General features: G+C 45.4%; 1 protein-coding gene across 1 annotated transcript in view; it reads right to left on the reverse strand.

Moving 5' to 3' along the window:
* Positions 1 to 2,827: 2,827 nt before the first annotated feature.
* Positions 2,828 to 18,049, reverse strand: part of LOC118938905 (ice nucleation protein-like) — a 39,394-nt gene continuing 24,172 nt past the window's right edge. The window contains exon 3 of the mRNA XM_036945566.1: positions 2,828 to 3,306. Coding sequence (XP_036801461.1) covers positions 2,828 to 3,306 — 479 coding nt within the window. The remainder of the gene's footprint in view (positions 3,307 to 18,049) is intronic.

Raw genomic sequence — 18,049 nt, forward strand, 5'->3', positions numbered from 1 at the left:
GCCCACTGATTGGAGGACACCGTTATGGACAGGGCCCATTGATTGGAGGACACCGTTATGGACAGGGCCCATTGATTGGAGGACACCGTTATGGACAGGGCCCACTGATTGGAGGACACCGTTATGGACAGGGCCCACTGATTGGAGGACACCGTTATGGACAGGGCCCACTGATTGGAGAACACCGTTATGGACAGGGCCCACTGATTGGAGGACACCGTTATGGACAGGGCCCACTGATTGGAGGACACCGTTACGGACAGGGCCCACTGATTGGAGGGCACCGTTATGGACAGGGCCCACTGATTGGAGAACACCGTTATGGACAGGGCCCACTGATTGGAGAACACCGTTATGGACAGGGCCCACTGATTGGAGAACACCGTTATGGACAGGGCCCACTGATTGGAGGACACCATTATGGACAGGGTCTACTTTAGCAGTACATGTAGAGTAAGACAGACATTTACCACCATAACACTGTCGAATTTTAGAACCCAGACAAGCGGCCCACTGATAAAACAACCCATAATGAACAGTCAGCTGTGACCATGACAACGCAAAGAGACGTGAGACTGAGAGAATCCCGGAGCGCTTATTGATTGGAGAGAAAAACTCATCTGTTTTTTTGTGTTCATTTCACACCTGATGTATTACGAGTTGACAAGGGAAGGGAGAGACTCTATTTTTGTTTTTACTTCACACCACACCTATTACACACACACGCATGCTTGCATGTGAAACACTCAAACACACACACACACACACACACACACACATATACACACACACACACACACACACATACTCAAACACACACACACACACACGCATACTCAAACACACACACGCACACAAACACACACACACACACACACACACATACTCAAACACACACACACACATACTCAAACACATACACACACACAAACACACACACACACCCCCTGATCTGATCTCTTTTGGAGCCGTGATATGTTCTCTGATGTTATCAACAATACCATGACACTCTGTTTCGTTACAACCCAGCAATGTCACCTTGTCATTGTTAGCTGGAAATAAGAACCCAACAAAATCTTCTAGAAGTTCGCTGGCGGTGAGATATACCTTCGCCCTCTGGTGTTTGAGACATATAAGAACCCTATATATACCCTAACCCTATATATACCCTAACCCTATCCTACTGGGTGGCAGAGTGGCACAGCGGTCTAAGGCACTGTGTATCTCAGTGCAAGACGCGTCACTACAGTCCCTGGTTTGATTCCAGGCTGTATCACACCCGGCTGTGATTGGGAGTCCCATGGGGCGGAGCAGGGTTCGGCAGGGAGTAGGACGTCATTGTAAATAAGTGTTTGTCCTTTACTGATTTGTTAAATACATTTTAAAAAGTAAAAACATAAATAAAAAACGCACACTAGCACCAATATCAGTTCACACCCTATTCTCTATATAGAGCACTACTTTAGACTAGGGCTCATAGGGGGTAGTTCGCTATATAGTGCACTACTTTAGACCAGGGCCCATACTGTAGTGCACTACTTTAGACCAGGGCCCATACTGTAGTGCACTACTTTAGAGTAGGACCCATAGGGCTAGTGCACTACTTTAGACCAGGGCCCATAGGGGTAGTGCACTACTTTAGACCAGGGCCCATAGAGCTAGTGCACTACTATAGACCAGGACCCATAGGGCTAGTGCACTACTATAGACCAGGGCCCATAGGGGTAGTGCACTACTTTAGACATGGACCCATAGAGGTAGTGCACTACTTTAGACCAGAGCCCTATTCCCTATATAGTGAATAGGGAGCCATTGGGGAGGCCTGTTCAGAGCGTAAGATGTCAGGGTATATATAGGGTTCTTATATGTCTCAAACACCAGAGGGCGAAGGTATATCTCACCGCCAGATAACTTAGACCTCTGCGCCACTCGGCCACCCAGTAGGATAGGGTTAGGGTATATATAGGGTTCTTAAATGTCTCAAACACCAGAGGGCGAAGGTATATCTCACCGCCAGAGAACTTAGACCGCTGTGCCACTCTGCCACCCAGTAGGATAGGGTTAGGGTTAGGGTATATATAGGGTTCTTATATGTCTCAAACACCAGAGGGCGAAGGTATATCTCACCGCCAGAGAACTTCTAGAAGATTTTGTTGGGTTTTTATTTCCAGCTAACAATGACAAGGTGACATTGCTGGGTTGTAACGAAACAGAGTGCCATGGTATTGTTGATACTACCAATAATCCTCTGCCAGGACATCAAATGATATTCAGGACTCTCTGATTAGAAGCTTTTCAATATGTTTGGCTGCGACCGACAAACGGCCACGACATTGATCAGGAAGAGACTGTCGAATCAATACATCATGGAGCGGTCGTCTGTGGGGATTTTCTTTTTTGTGTTTTCAAAGATGATGCCACTGTGTGACAACAAAGCTCCGAGTCGCCCAGAGGTCTATAAACGCTCGGGCCAGGATGGACTGGGGCTTGAATGGAATCAATCTTGTAACCATGGTGTTGGGATCGCCATTACGGCAGCCAGATTTACTGATTGGATAAAAAACACAAACATAAATAGGATCTGAAAACACCCTGGGCCCTGAGGGAACAAGATGGTGAACTGTCCTCATGTCCTGTATCTACCTGTCTATACCCGTTCTATCTTCTTAGTGCCCATCCCAAAAGGCACCTATATCTAGGCAGAGAAGATACCATACACACCATATCTAGACAGAGAAGATACCATACACACCATATCTAGACAGAGAAGATGAGTCATATCGTTATAATTTCTGTATGCATGTGTGAAGTGATTTGATTGATGCCTTCACAGATCGATTCCTCCTCCCAGCTGGAGCTGCTTCACACCGAAGACAATGAAATCTCTGGGAACACAGATACAGGGATGTAAGATACAGAGAGACTCCTGGCAGGCAGGGCTGAGGGGAGGCAGGGCTGAGGGGAGACAGGGCTGAGGGGAGGCAAGGCTGAAGGGAGACAGGGCTGAGGGGAGGCAAGGCTGAAGGGAGACAGGGCTGAGGGGAGGCAAGGCTGAGGGGAGACAGGGCTGAAGGGAGACAGAGCTGAGGGGAGGCAGGGCAGGGCTGAGGGGAGACAGGGCTGAGGGGAGACAGTGCTGAAGGGAGACAGGGCTGAGGGGAGGCAGGGCTGGGCTGAGGGGAGGCAGGGCTGAGGGGGGGCAGGGCTGAGGGGAGACAGGGCTGAGGGGAGGCAGGGCTGAGGGGAGGCAAGGCTGAGGGGAGACAGGGCTGAAGGGAGACAGGGCTGAGGGGAGACAGGGCTGGGCTGAGGGGAGACGAGGCGGAGGGGAGAAAGGGCTGAGGGGAGACAGGGCTGAGATGGAAGCACTGAAACTCTGCTTGTACTGGAGACAACAGCAAGGTGATGTGTTGGCTATGTGTTCGTTGTGTGGGTGTGTGCTGAGAAGAACACTGAGATGTGGCTTTTCTGTTAAACTTCTGGAAATTAAATGCCACTGTGTGTCTGTGTATGTGTGTAGTGGGTGTTAGTTAGTGTGTGTGTGTACTTGTATTCCCTAGTGTGTGTGTGTGTGTGTTAGTTAGTGTGTGTGTGTGTGTTAGTGTGTGTTTGTACTTGTATTCCCTAGTGTGTGTGTGTGTGTGTGTGTGTGTGTACTTGTATTCCCTAGTGTGTGTGTGTGTGTGTGTGTACTTGTATTCCCTAGTGTGTATGTGTGTGTGTGTGTGTTTCTTTACTTCCTCTCTCAGGCCCCAGTGTTGATAGATGAAGATGGTTTGTGAGTTCAAGGCCAATGAATCCCTGGTTGATTTGTCAGGATGAATGTGACACTGGAATAATGTGAAGCCATCAGAGTAATGAGATGACGCTGACCCCCCCATCTGGGTCTGTTTGTCTGTTTCCTTCCTCACCAGACACAGGCCACCACCTTCCATTTACCATTACACCCTGCTATAAACCCCAACATATCAGAGATTTACCATTACAACCTGCTATAAACCTCAACATATCAGAGATTTACCATTACACCCTGCTATAAACCCCAACATATCAGAGATTTACCATTATAACCTGCTATAAACCCCAACATATCAGAGATTTACCATTATACCCTGCTATAAACCCCAACATATCAGAGATTTACCATTACAACCTGCTATAAACCCCAACATATCAGAGATTTACCATTACAACCTGCTATAAACCTCAACATATCAGAGATTTACCATTACACCCTGCTATAAACCCCAACATATCAGAGATTTACCATTATAACCTGCTATAAACCCCAACATATCAGAGATTTACCATTATACCCTGCTATAAACCCCAACATATCAGAGATTTACCATTACAACCTGCTATAAACCCCAACATATCAGAGATTTACCATTACACCCTGCTATAAACCCCAACATATCAGAGATTTACCATTACACCCTGCTATAAACCCCAACATATCAGAGATTTACCATTACACCCTGCTATAAACCCCACTAGAGACATCTAACTAACATATCAGAGATTTACCATTACAACCTGCTATAAACCCCACTAGAGACATCTAACTAACAACATATCAGAGATTTACCATTACAACCTGCTATAAACCCCAAAATATCAGAGATGTACCATTACACCCTGCTATAAACCCCAACATATCAGAGATTTACCATTACAACCTGCTATAAACCCCAACATATCAGAGATTTACCATTACACCCTGCTATAAACCCCAACATATCAGAGATTTACCATTACACCCTGCTATAAACCCCAACATATCAGAGATTTACCATTACACCCTGCTATAAACCCCAACATATCAGAGATTTACCATTACAACAGGCTATAAACCCCAACATATCAGAGATTTACCATTACACCCTGCTATAAACCCCAACATATCAGAGATTTACCATTACAACCTGCTATAAACCCCACTAGAGACATCTAACTAACAACATATCAGAGATTTACCATTACAACCTGCTATAAACCCCAACATATCAGAGATGTACCATTACACCCTGCTATAAACCCCAACATATCAGAGATTTACCATTACAACCTGCTATAAACCCCACTAGAGACATTTAACTAACAACATATCAGAGATTTACCATTACACCCTGCTATAAACCCCAACATATCAGAGATTTACCATTACACCCTGCTATAAACCCCACTAGAGATATCACTAGAGACATCCAATTTAACAACATATCAGAGTGGAATGAGGACATTCTCTCTCCTTTTCTCTCACTGTATTTCACACAGTACAGTTTGGTTCATAAGATGACTATATAGTTCTGTTGAACTTTATTTAGACTTCCCAACAAGACTGGCATGCTTGAATAACATAAACTGAGGTATTAAAAATTCCTTTTTGTATTTTATTAATGCGCTCCCCACCCACTGGGCACAGATGTCATTTCAGTATCTAGTTTTGATTTCAATTTGGTTGAGTTGTCAGCTAATGTGAATTCAACATGAAAACAGAGCAGAACAGAGGCAGACAGGCAGGCAGGCAGACAACACAGACAGGCAGACAACACAGGCAGGCAGACAGACAGGAGTGGAGAGACTCATTGAGCAGAGAGAGAAGGGTAACAGGGAAGATTTTCCAAAAGGAGTGCAAGTCTCTCTCTCTCTCTCTCTCTCTCTCAGCTCACAATCAGGGCTTTGAGTCACCAGAGGAGGGCTTGGAATGGGAATGAACTGAATGATTGACAGAGAGATGGTGAGAAAGGAAGAGAGAGAGTAGGGGAGGTGGAGAGAAGAAGAGAGGGATGTTGAGTTTGTCTCCAGTTTGTAGACTGGTTATGGACACACACACACACACACACAGCAGGGGGTGTATTTTTAATTTCCTTGTCCTCAGCAGAAACCACCGCCGACACACTACCGATCTTCCTGCTGTCGTCATGACTACATGCTGCTCAGAGAGAGACGAGTGTTGCCTTTGTGTGTGTGTGTGTGTGTGTGTGCGCACATGCGTGTGTGTATCCCGATGCAGTCCTCTCTAAAGATGACCACGTCCCAGTGAATCAACTCAACACTAACACTATGGTTGTGGCCCAAATAGCACCCTACACTATGTCCAAATATAGTGCACTACTTTTGACCAGGACCCATAGGGAAATAAGTGCACTATGTAGGGAATAGGGTGCCATTTGGGACTCAACCCTAAAGCAAGCTGTCAGTCTCTCAACAGCCACCAGGATACAACCACCAGGATGAATGATAAACCACCATTTATGACTCAGCCTATAGCAAGCTGTCAGTGTCTCAACAACCACCAGAATGAATGATAAACCACCATGGGCCAAGTCCTCAACACAGTCTGTCATCACCACCATGAGCCAAGTCCTCAACACAGTCTGTCATCACCACCATGAGCCAAGTCCTCAACACAGTCTGTCATCACCACCATGAGCCAAGTCCTCAACACAGTCTGTCATCACCACCATGAGCCAAGTCCTCAACACAGTCTGTCATCACCACCATGAGCCAAGTCCTCAACACAGTCTGTCATCACCACCATGAGCCAAGTCCTCAACACAGTCTGTCATCACCACCGTGAGCCAAGTCCTCAACACAGTCTGTCATCACCACCATGAGCCAAGTCCTCAACACAGTCTGTCATCACCACCATGAGCCAAGTCCTCAACACAGTCTGTCATCACCACCATGAGCCAAGTCCTCAACACGGTCTGTCATCACCACCATGAGCCAAGTCCTCAACACAGTCTGTCATCACCACCATGAGCCAAGTCCTCAACACAGTCTGTCATCACCACCATGAGCCAAGTCCTCAACACAGTCGGTCATCACCACCATGAGCCAAGTCCTCAACACAGTCTGTCATCACCACCATGAGCCAAGTCCTCAACACAGTCTGTCATCACCACCATGAGCCAAGTCCTCAACACAGTCTGTCATCACCACCATGAGCCAAGTCCTCAACACGGTCTGTCATCACCACCATGAGCCAAGTCCTCAACACGGTCTGTCATCACCACCATGAGCCAAGTCCTCAACACAGTCTGTCATCACCACCATGAGCCAAGTCCTCAACACAGTCTGTCATCACCACCATGAGCCAAGTCCTCAACACAGTCTGTCATCACCACCATGAGCCAAGTCCTCAACACAGTCTGTCATCACCACCATGAGCCAAGTCCTCAACACAGTCTGTCATCACCACCATGAGCCAAGTCCTCAACACAGTCTGTCATCACCACCATGAGCCAAGTCCTCAACACGGTCTGTCATCACCACCATGAGCCAAGTCCTCAACACAGTCTGTCATCACCACCATGAGCCAAGTCCTCAACACAGTCTGTCATCACCAGCATGAGCCAAGTCCTCAACACAGTCGGTCATCACCACCATGAGCCAAGTCCTCAACACAGTCTGTCATCACCACCATGAGCCAAGTCCTCAACACAGTCTGTCATCACCACCATGAGCCAAGTCCTCAACACAGTCTGTCATCACCACCATGAGCCAAGTCCTTAACACGGTCTGTCATCACCACCATGAGCCAAGTCCTCAACACGGTCTGTCATCACCACCATGAGCCAAGTCCTCAACACAGTCTGTCATCACCACCATGAGCCAAGTCCTCAACACAGTCTGTCATCACCACCATGAGCCAAGTCCTCAACACAGTCTGTCATCACCACCATGAGCCAAGTCCTCAACACAGTCTGTCATCACCACCATGAGCCAAGTCCTCAACACAGTCTGTCATCACCACCATGAGCCAAGTCCTCAACACAGTCTGTCATCACCACCATGAGCCAAGTCCTCAACACAGTCTGTCATCACCACCATGAGCCAAGTCCTCAACACAGTCTGTCATCACCACCATGAGCCAAGTCCTCAACACAGTCTGTCATCACCACCATGAGCCAAGTCCTCAACACAGTCTGTCATCACCCATTTTGACACGTCAATTTCACACTTTTATTGTCATTGATTACCGTGTAACCACGGAGACGATTTAATCAACGATAATGGTATTGTCTAATATTGTCTACGCTCCACCGCCTCCGAGCCAATCTTAAATAAAACCTTAAATCCGCGTAAATGTCATTACTGCTGGTGTGGAGATCTGCATCTTCAAGGTTGATCGGGACATTGCATTCTAGACAACTCCTATTGGGCTGTCTTATTGATGGTTACTGTCATCCATCCAGCAGGTAAAACACAGATTACTCCTATTGGGCTGTCTTATTGATGGTTACTGTCATCCATCCAGCAGGTAAAACACAGATTACTCCTATTGGGCTGTCTTATTGATGGTTACTGTCATCCATCCAGGGGGTAAAACACAGATTACTCCTATTGGGCTGTCTTATTGATGGAAACTGTCATCCATCCAGGGGGTAAAACACAGATTACTCCTATTGGGCTGTCTTATTGATGGATACTGTCATCAAACCATCCAGGGGGTAAAACACAGATTACTCCTATTGGGCTGTTTTATTGATGGTTACTGTCATCCATCCAGCAGGTAGAACACAGATTACTTATTGATGGATACTGTCATCCATCCATCAGGTAGAACACAGATTACTCCTATTGGGCTGTCTTATTGATGGTTACTGTCATCCATCCAGCCGGTAGAACACAGATTACTCCTATTGGGCTCTCTTATTGATGGTTACTGTCATCCATCCAGGGGGTAAAACACAGATTACTCCTATTGGGCTGTCTTATTGATGGATACTGTCATCCATCCAGCAGGTAAAACACAGATTACTCCTATTTGGCTGTCTTATTGATGGATACTGTCATCCATCCACCCACCCAGGGGGTAAAACACAGATTACTCCTATTGGGCTGTCTTATTGATGGATACTGTCATCCATCCACCCACCCAGGGGGTAAAACACAGATTACTCCTATTGGGCTGTTTTATTGATGGTTACTGTCATCCATCCAGCAGGTAGAACACAGATTACTTATTGATGGATACTGTCATCCATCCATCAGGTAGAACACAGATTACTCCTATTGGGCTGTCTTATTGATGGTTACTGTCATCCATCCAGCCGGTAGAACACAGATTACTCCTATTGGGCTCTCTTATTGATGGTTACTGTCATCCATCCAGGGGGTAAAACACAGATTACTCCTATTGGGCTGTCTTATTGATGGATACTGTCATCCATCCAGCAGGTAAAACACAGATTACTCCTATTGGGCTGTTTTATTGATGGATACTGTCATCCATCCACCCACCCAGGGGGTAAAACACAGATTACTCCTATTGGGCTGTTTTATTGATGGATACTGTCATCCATCCAGGGGGTAAAACACAGATTACTCCTATTGGGCTGTTTTATTGATGGATACTGTCATCCATCCAGGGGGTAAAACACAGATTACTCCTATTGGGCTGTCTTATTGATGGATACTGTGATCCATCCATCCAGGGGGTAAAACACAGATTACTCCTATTGGGCTGTTTTATTGATGGATACTGTCATCCATCCAGCAGGTAGAACACAGATTACTCCTATTGGGCTGTCTTATTGATGGATACTGTCATCCATCCACCCACCCAGGGGGTAAAACACAGATTACTCCTATTGGGCTGTTTTATTGATGGTTACTGTCATCCATCCAGCAGGTAACACACAGATTACTCCTATTGGGCTGTCTTATTGATGGTTACTGTCATCCATCCATCCACCCAGGGGGTAAAACACAGATTACTCCTATTGGGCTCTCTTATTGATGGTTACTGTCATCCATCCAGGGGGTAAAACACAGATTACTCCTATTGGGCTGTCTTATTGATGGATACTGTCATCCATCCAGCAGGTAGAACACAGATTACTCCTATTGGGCTGTCTTATTGATGGATACTGTCATCCATCCACCCACCCAGGGGGTAAAACACAGATTACTCCTATTGGGCTGTCTTATTGATGGATACTGTCATCCATCCAGCAGGTAGAACACAGATTACTTATTGATGGATACTGTCATCCATCCATCAGGTAGAACACAGATTACTCCTATTGGGCTGTCTTATTGATGGTTACTGTCATCCATCCAGCCGGTAGAACACAGATTACTCCTATTGGGCTGTCTTATTGATGGTTACTGTCATCCATCCAGGGGGTAAAACACAGATTACTCCTATTGGGCTGTCTTATTGATGGTTACTGTCATCCATCCAGCCGGTAGAACACAGATTACTCCTATTGGGCTGTCTTATTGATGGATACTGTCATCCATCCAGCAGGTAGAACACAGATTACTTATTGATGGATACTGTCATCCATCCATCAGGTAGAACACAGATTACTCCTATTGGGCTGTCTTATTGATGGATACTGTCATCCATCCAGGGGGTAAAACACAGATTACTCCTATTGGGCTGTCTTATTGATGGTTACTGTCATCCATCCAGGGGGTAAAACACAGATTACTCCTATTGGGCTGTCTTATTGATGGTTACTGTCATCCATCCAGCAGGTAACACACAGATTACTCCTATTGGGCTGTCTTATTGATGGATACTGTCACCCATCCAGGGGGTAAAACACAGATTACTCCTATTGGGCTGTCTTATTGATGGTTACTGTCATCCATCCAGGGGGTAAAACACAGATTACTCCTATTGGGCTGTCTTATTGATGGATACTGTCATCCATCCAGCAGGTAAAACACAGATTACTCCTATTGGGCTGTCTTATTGATGGATACTGTCCTCCATCCACCCACCCAGGGGGTAAAACACAGATTACTCCTATTGGGCTGTTTTATTGATGGATACTGTCATCCATCCAGCAGGTAGAACACAGATTACTCCTATTGGGCTGTCTTATTGATGGATACTGTCATCCATCCACCCACCCAGGGGGTAAAAGACAGATTACTCCTATTGGGCTGTTTTATTGATGGTTACTGTCATCCATCCAGCAGGTAGAACACAGATTACTCCTATTGGGCTGTCTTATTGATGGTTACTGTCATCCATCCATCCAGGGGGTAAAACACAGATTACTCCTATTGGGCTGTCTTATTGATGGATACTGTCATCCATCCAGCAGGTAGAACACAGATTACTCCTATTGGGCTGTCTTATTGATGGATACTGTCATCCATCCAGCAGGTAGAACACAGATTACTTATTGATGGATACTGTCATCCATCCATCAGGTAGAACACAGATTACTCCTATTTGGCTGTCTTATTGATGGTTACTGTCATCCATCCATCAGGTAGAACACAGATTACTCCTATTGGGCTGTCTTATTGATGGTTACTGTCATCCATCCAGGGGGTAAAACACAGATTACTCCTATTGGGCTGTCTTATTGATGGTTACTGTCATCCATCCAGCCGGTAGAACACAGATTACTCCTTTTGGGCTGTCTTATTGATGGATACTCTCATCCATCCAGCAGGTAGAACACAGATTACTTATTGATGGATACTGTCATCCATCCATCAGGTAGAACACAGATTACTCCTATTGAGCTGTCTTATTGATGGATACTGTCATCCATCCAGGGGGTAAAACACAGATTACTCCTATTGGGCTGTCTTATTGATGGTTACTGTCATCCATCCAGGGGGTAAAACACAGATTACTCCTATTGGGCTCTTATTGATGGTTACTGTCATCCATCCAGCAGGTAACACACAGATTACTCCTATTGGGCTGTCTTATTGATGGATACTGTCACCCATCCAGGGGGTAAAACACAGATTACTCCTATTGGGCTGTCTTATTGATGGATACTGTCATCCATCCAGGGGGTAAAACACAGATTACTCCTATTGGGCTGTCTTATTGATGGATACTGTCATCCATCCAGGGGGTAAAACACAGATTACTCCTATTGGGCTGTCTTATTGATGGTTACTGTCATCCATCCAGCAGGTAAAACACAGATTACTCCTATTGGGCTGTCTTATTGATGGATACTGTCATCCATCCAGGGGATAAAACACAGATTACTCCTATTGGGCTGTCTTATTGATGGATACTGTCATCCATCCAGGGGGTAAAACACAGATTACTCCTATTGGGCTGTCTTATTGATGGATAATGTCATCCATCCACCCACCCAGGGGGTAAAACACAGATTACTCCTATTGGGCTGTCTTATTGATGGATACTGTCATCCATCCAGCAGGTAAAACACAGATTACTCCTATTGGGCTGTCTTATTGATGGTTACTGTCATCCATCCAGGGGGTAGAACACAGATTACTTATTGATGGATACTGTCATCCATCCATCAGGTAGAACACAGATTACTCCTATTGGGCTGTTTTATTGATGGTTACTGTCATCCATCCAGGGGGTAAAACACAGATTACTCCTATTGGGCTGTTTTATTGATGGTTACTGTCATCCATCCAGCAGGTAAAACACAGACTACTCCTATTGGGCTGTCTTAATGATGGTTACTGTCATCCATCCAGCAGGTAACACACAGATTACTCCTATTGGGCTGTCTTATTGATGGATACTGTCATCCATCCAGGGGGTAAAACACAGATTACTCCTATTGGGCTGTCTTATTGATGGTTACTGTCATCCATCCAGCAGGTAAAACACAGACTACTCCTATTGGGCTGTCTTATTGATGGTTACTGTCATCCATCCAGCAGGTAGAACACAGATTACTCCTATTGGGCTGTCTTATTTATGGTTACTGTCATCCATCCAGCAGGTAAAACACAGATTACTCCTATTGGGCTGTCTTATTGATGGATACTGTCATCCATCCAGCAGGTAAAACACAGATTACTCCTATTGGGCTGTCTTATTGATGGATACTGTCATCCATCCAGGGGGTAAAACACAGATTACTCCTATTGGGCTGTCTTATTGATGGATACTGTCATCCATCCAGGGGGTAAAACACAGATTACTCCTATTGGGCTGTCTTATTGATGGTTACTGTCATCCATCCAGCAGGTAAAACACAGACTACTCCTATTGGGCTGTCTTATTGATGGTTACTGTCATCCATCCAGCAGGTAGAACACAGATTACTCCTATTGGGCTGTTTTATTGATGGTTACTGTCATCCATCCAGCAGGTAAAACACAGATTACTCCTATTGGGCTGTCTTATTGATGGATACTGTCATCCATCCAGGGGGTAAAACACAGATTACTCCTATTGGGCTGTCTTATTGATGGATACTGTCATCCATCCAGGGGGTAAAACACAGATTACTCCTATTGGGCTGTCTTATTGATGGATAATGTCATCCATCCACCCACCCAGGGGGTAAAACACAGATTACTCCTATTGGGCTGTCTTATTGATGGATACTGTCATCCATCCAGCAGGTAAAACACAGATTACTCCTATTGGGCTGTCTTATTGATGGATACTGTCATCCATCCAGGGGGTAAAACACAGATTACTCCTATTGGGCTGTCTTATTGATGGATACTGTCATCCAACCAACAAACATACACATCAGTTCTCTGCTGCCTGTGACTGGAACGAATTGCAAAAATCGCTGAAGTTGGAGACTTTTATCTCCCTCACCAACTTCAAACATCTGCTATCTGAGCAGTTAACCGATCGCTGCAGCTGTACAGTCTATCGGTAAATAGCCCACCCATTTTTACCACCATCTAATAATTTATCACTCCAGTGTTAATCTGCAAAATTGTAATTATTCGCCTACCTCATGCCTTTTGCACACAATGTATATAGACTCTCTTTTTTTTCTACTGTGTTATTGACTTGATTATTGTTTACTCCATGTGTAACTCTGTGTTGTCTGTTCACACTGCTATGCTTTATCTTGGCCAGGTCGCAGTTGCAAACGAGAACTTGTTCTCAACTAGCCTACCTGGTTAAATAAAGGTGAAATATAAAAAAATAAAAATCTTGACTTTTAAAAACGGATCATCCTAAAATCTTTGACATTCTTGTTCCCGTTCAGTGAGCACAACAGACAGACATGTAACCCTGACAACCAAAAAATAATCACTTTCTCTAAATGTCAAGTTTAAATTAAAAACATATGATATTTAACCATTCTCTGTGTTTATGACAGGGATGTTTTATCTTGTCTCTGACTCCATGGCATCTCCTCTCTTCATGTCGTTTAGTAGGACGGTTACTGCCCGCCCGGCCGCACACACACTGCTACACACACACACACACACACACACACTGCTACACACACACACACACACACACTGCTACACACACACACGCACACACACACACACACTGCTACACACACACACACACTGCTACACACACACACACACTGCTACACACACACACACACACACACACACACTGCTACTTCGTCCAACAGTTTTAATCAGGAGACCCAGAACACTGTCTGTCTGTCTGTCTCTCCCTCTGTCTGTCTGTCTGTCTGTGTGTGTGTGTGTGTGAAAAGGCAGTGTTGGACACCCAGTCCTCTCACTCCTTTTCAGACAGTGGAACACATTGTATTAATCGTAGTCTATCAGTAGGATAATCCTGTGTCCCAATCTGCACTCTCTAGTGCATTATGGGCCCTGGTCAGAAGTAGTGCACTAAATAGAGAATAGGGTGCCTGTTTGGGACACAACCCTAGGAGGACCCCTGTAGCATCTCCTGTCTGATGATCTGCCTCACAGAATCCCTGTGATCAACCAGACGAAGGGAATATTACATTTCTCTTTTTATCTCTTAGTACTCGTTTCTGTCCCTCCCTCGTTATCCACACTTTCTCACTCTGTCCCTCCCTCATTATCCACACTTTCTCACTCTGTCCCTGCCTCATTCACCTCACCACTACCTCCCCAGCTTCCCTTACCCAGGCCCTCCTCCCTTTCCTCTCCTTCCCCATCCTCTCTCACCTTGCCAGCTTCCCTTACCCAGGCCCTCTCTTTCCTCTCCTCCCCTCCTTCCCAATCCTCTCTCACCTTCTCAGCTTCCCTTACCCAGGCCCTCTCTTTCCTCTCCTCCCCTCCTTCCCCATCCTCTCTCACCTTCCCAGCTTCCCTTACCCAGGCCCTCCTCCCTTTCCTCTCCTCCCCTCCTTCCTCATCCTCTCTCACCTTCCCAGCTTCCCTTACCCAGGCCATCCTCCCTTTCCTCCCTTCCTTCCCCATCCTCTCTCACCTTCCCAGCTTCCCTTACCCAGGCCCTCTCACCTTCCCAGCTTCCCTTACCCAGGCCCTCATCCCTTTCCTCTCCTCCCCTCCTTCCCCATCCTCTCTCACCTTCCCAGCTTCCCTTCTCCCAGGCCCTCATCCCTTTCCTCTCTTCCTCTCCTTCCTCATCCTCTCTCACCTTCTGGCAGTGAGTCCTGTGCGGTGCCTTGGCCATCGTAGACTCTGACTGTATGAAATGAAATGGGACTGGCCATGTAATTGGCCCTGTGGGGACTGTTCCCCTCCAATAACACGGTTCCTGATTGGCTTTCAGATTAAATATCTCTGGCAGATAAGGGCTGAGTCCCAAATGGAACCCTACTCCCTCTATAGTACACTACATTTGACCAGGGCCCATATGTTGCCATTTGGGATGCAGGCAAGGTAGAATAAACAAGGGAAGGATTCTATTCCTGTCCCTCTCTCTCTCTCGTCTCATCTTGGTTGGCTCGTGTCTGACACGACGGCTGGACCCTAGGGAGAGGACAGATGGGACTCTGTGGTCTCTCTCGCTCTCTCTCTCTCTCTCTCTCTCTCTCTATTCATTTCAAGGGGCTTTATTGGTATGGGAAACATGTGTTTACATTGTCAAAGCAAGTGAAGTAGATAAAAAAAATCAAAGTGAAATAAACTATAAAAAATATCAGTAAACATTACACTCACAGAAGTTCCAAAAGAATAAAGACATTTCAAGTGTCATATTATGTGTATTTACAGTGTTGTAAAGATGTGCAAATAGGGAAAGTGCAGAAGGGAAAATAAATCAACATAAATATGGGTTGTATTTACAATGGTGTTTGTTCTTCACTGGTTGCCCTTTTCTCGTGGCAACAGGTCATAAATATTGCTGCTGTGATGGACAAGGCAAAAAAATCTGCCGTTCTGCCCCTGAACAAGGCAGTTAACCCACAGTTCCTAGGCAGTTAGCACACTGTTCCTAGGCCGAAGGCCAAGAATTTGTTCTTAACTGACTTGCCTAGTTAAATAAATAAGCATACATTGGGCAGGAGGTTAGGAAGTGCAGCTCAGTTTCCACCTCATTTTGTGGGCAGTGAGCACATAGCCTGTCTTCTCTTGAGAGCCATGTCTGCCTACGGCGGCCTTTCTCAATAGCAAGGCTATGCTCACTGAGTCTGTACATAGTCAAAGCTTTCCTTAATTTTGGGTCAGTCACAGTGGTCAGGTATTCTGCCGCTGTGTACTCTCTGTTTAGGGCCAAATAGCATTCTAGTTTGCTCTGTTTTTTTGTTAATTCTTTCCAATGTGTCAAGTAATTTTCATTTTGTTTACTCATTGATTTGGTTGGGTCTAATTGTGCTGCTGTCCTGGGGCTCTGTAGGGTGTGTTTGTGAACAGAGCCCCAGGACCAGCTTGCTTAGGGGACTCTTCTCCAGGTTCATCTCTCTGTAGGTGATGGCTTTGGTATGGAAGGTTTGGGAATCGCTTCCTTTCAGGTGGTTGTAGAATTTAACGGCTCTTTTCTGGATTTTGATAATTAGCGGGGATCGGCCTCATTCTGCTCTGTGTTATTTTATGTTTTTTACGATGTACAATGAGGATATTTTTTTCTCTCTCTCCCTGTTGTTCTGGTCACTTCCTGCTGAGAGAGAAAGATCACTTGTTGTTCTGGTCACTTCCTGCTGAGAGAGAAAGATCACTTGTTGTTCTGGTCACTTCCTGCTGAGTGAGAAAGATCACTTGTTGTTCTGGTCACTACTTCCTGCTGAGAGAGAAAGATCACTTGTTGTTCTGGTCACTACTTCCTGCTGAGTGAGAAAGATCACTTGTTGTTCTGGTCACTACTTCCTGCTGAGAGAGAAAGATCACTTGTTGTTCTGGTCACTACTTCCTGCTGAGAGAGAAAGATCACTTGTTGTTCTGGTCACTACTTCCTGCTGAGAGAGAAAGATCACTTGTTGTTCTGGTCACTACTTCCTGCTGAGAGAGAAAGATCACTTGTTGTTCTGGTCACTACTTCCTGCTGAGAGAGAAAGATCACTTGTTGTTCTGGTCACTACTTTCTGCTGAGAGAGAAATATCACTTGTTGTTCTGGTCACTACTTCCTGCTGAGAGAGAAAGATCACTTGTTGTTCTGGTCACTACTTCCTGCTGAGAGAGAAAGATCACTTGTTGTTCTGGTCACTACTTCCTGCTGAGAGAGAAAGATCACTTGTTGTTCTGGTCACTACTTCCTGCTGAGAGAGAAAGATCACTTGTTGTTCTGGTCACTACTTCCTGCTGAGAGAGAAAGATCACTTGTTGTTCTGGTCACTACTTCCTGCTGAGAGAGAAAGATCACTTGTTGTTCTGGTCACAACTTCCTGCTGAGAGAGAAAGATCACTTGTTCTAGTCACTACTTCCTGCTGAGAGAGAAAGATCACTTGTTCTAGTCACTACTTCCTGCTGAGAGAGAAAGATCACTTGTTCTAGTCACTACTTCCTGCTGAGACAGAAAGATCACTTGTTCTAGTCACTACTTCCTGCTGAGAGAGAAAGATCTGAGAGGTCACTATGTAGTACGTTAAAAAATCAAAGTGTTTTTACTGACATTGTCCATGTTGTTCTCCTTTAAAGTATCAGCTGGAGAGAAGTAGCTAATGATAGCTAGTAGCTAGATATTAGGAGAGAGATAAACAGGCTGGAAATCTGGCTAGTCATTACTGATCTGAATCACAGTCTGTTACCTGAGGAGGGTCTTAATACCAGTCTGTTACCTGTCTGTTACCTGAGGAGGGTCTTAATACCAGTCTGTTACCTGAGGAGGGTCTTAATACAAGTATGTTACCAGTCTGTTACCTGAGGAGGGTCTTAATACCAGTCTGTTACCTGAGGAGGGTCTTAATACCAGTCTGTTACCAGTCTGTTACCTGAGGAGGGTCTTAATA

This window comes from Oncorhynchus mykiss, chromosome 15 (genome assembly GCF_013265735.2).
Source record: "Oncorhynchus mykiss isolate Arlee chromosome 15, USDA_OmykA_1.1, whole genome shotgun sequence".
In the NCBI taxonomy this organism is placed as follows: Eukaryota; Metazoa; Chordata; class Actinopteri; order Salmoniformes; family Salmonidae; genus Oncorhynchus; species Oncorhynchus mykiss.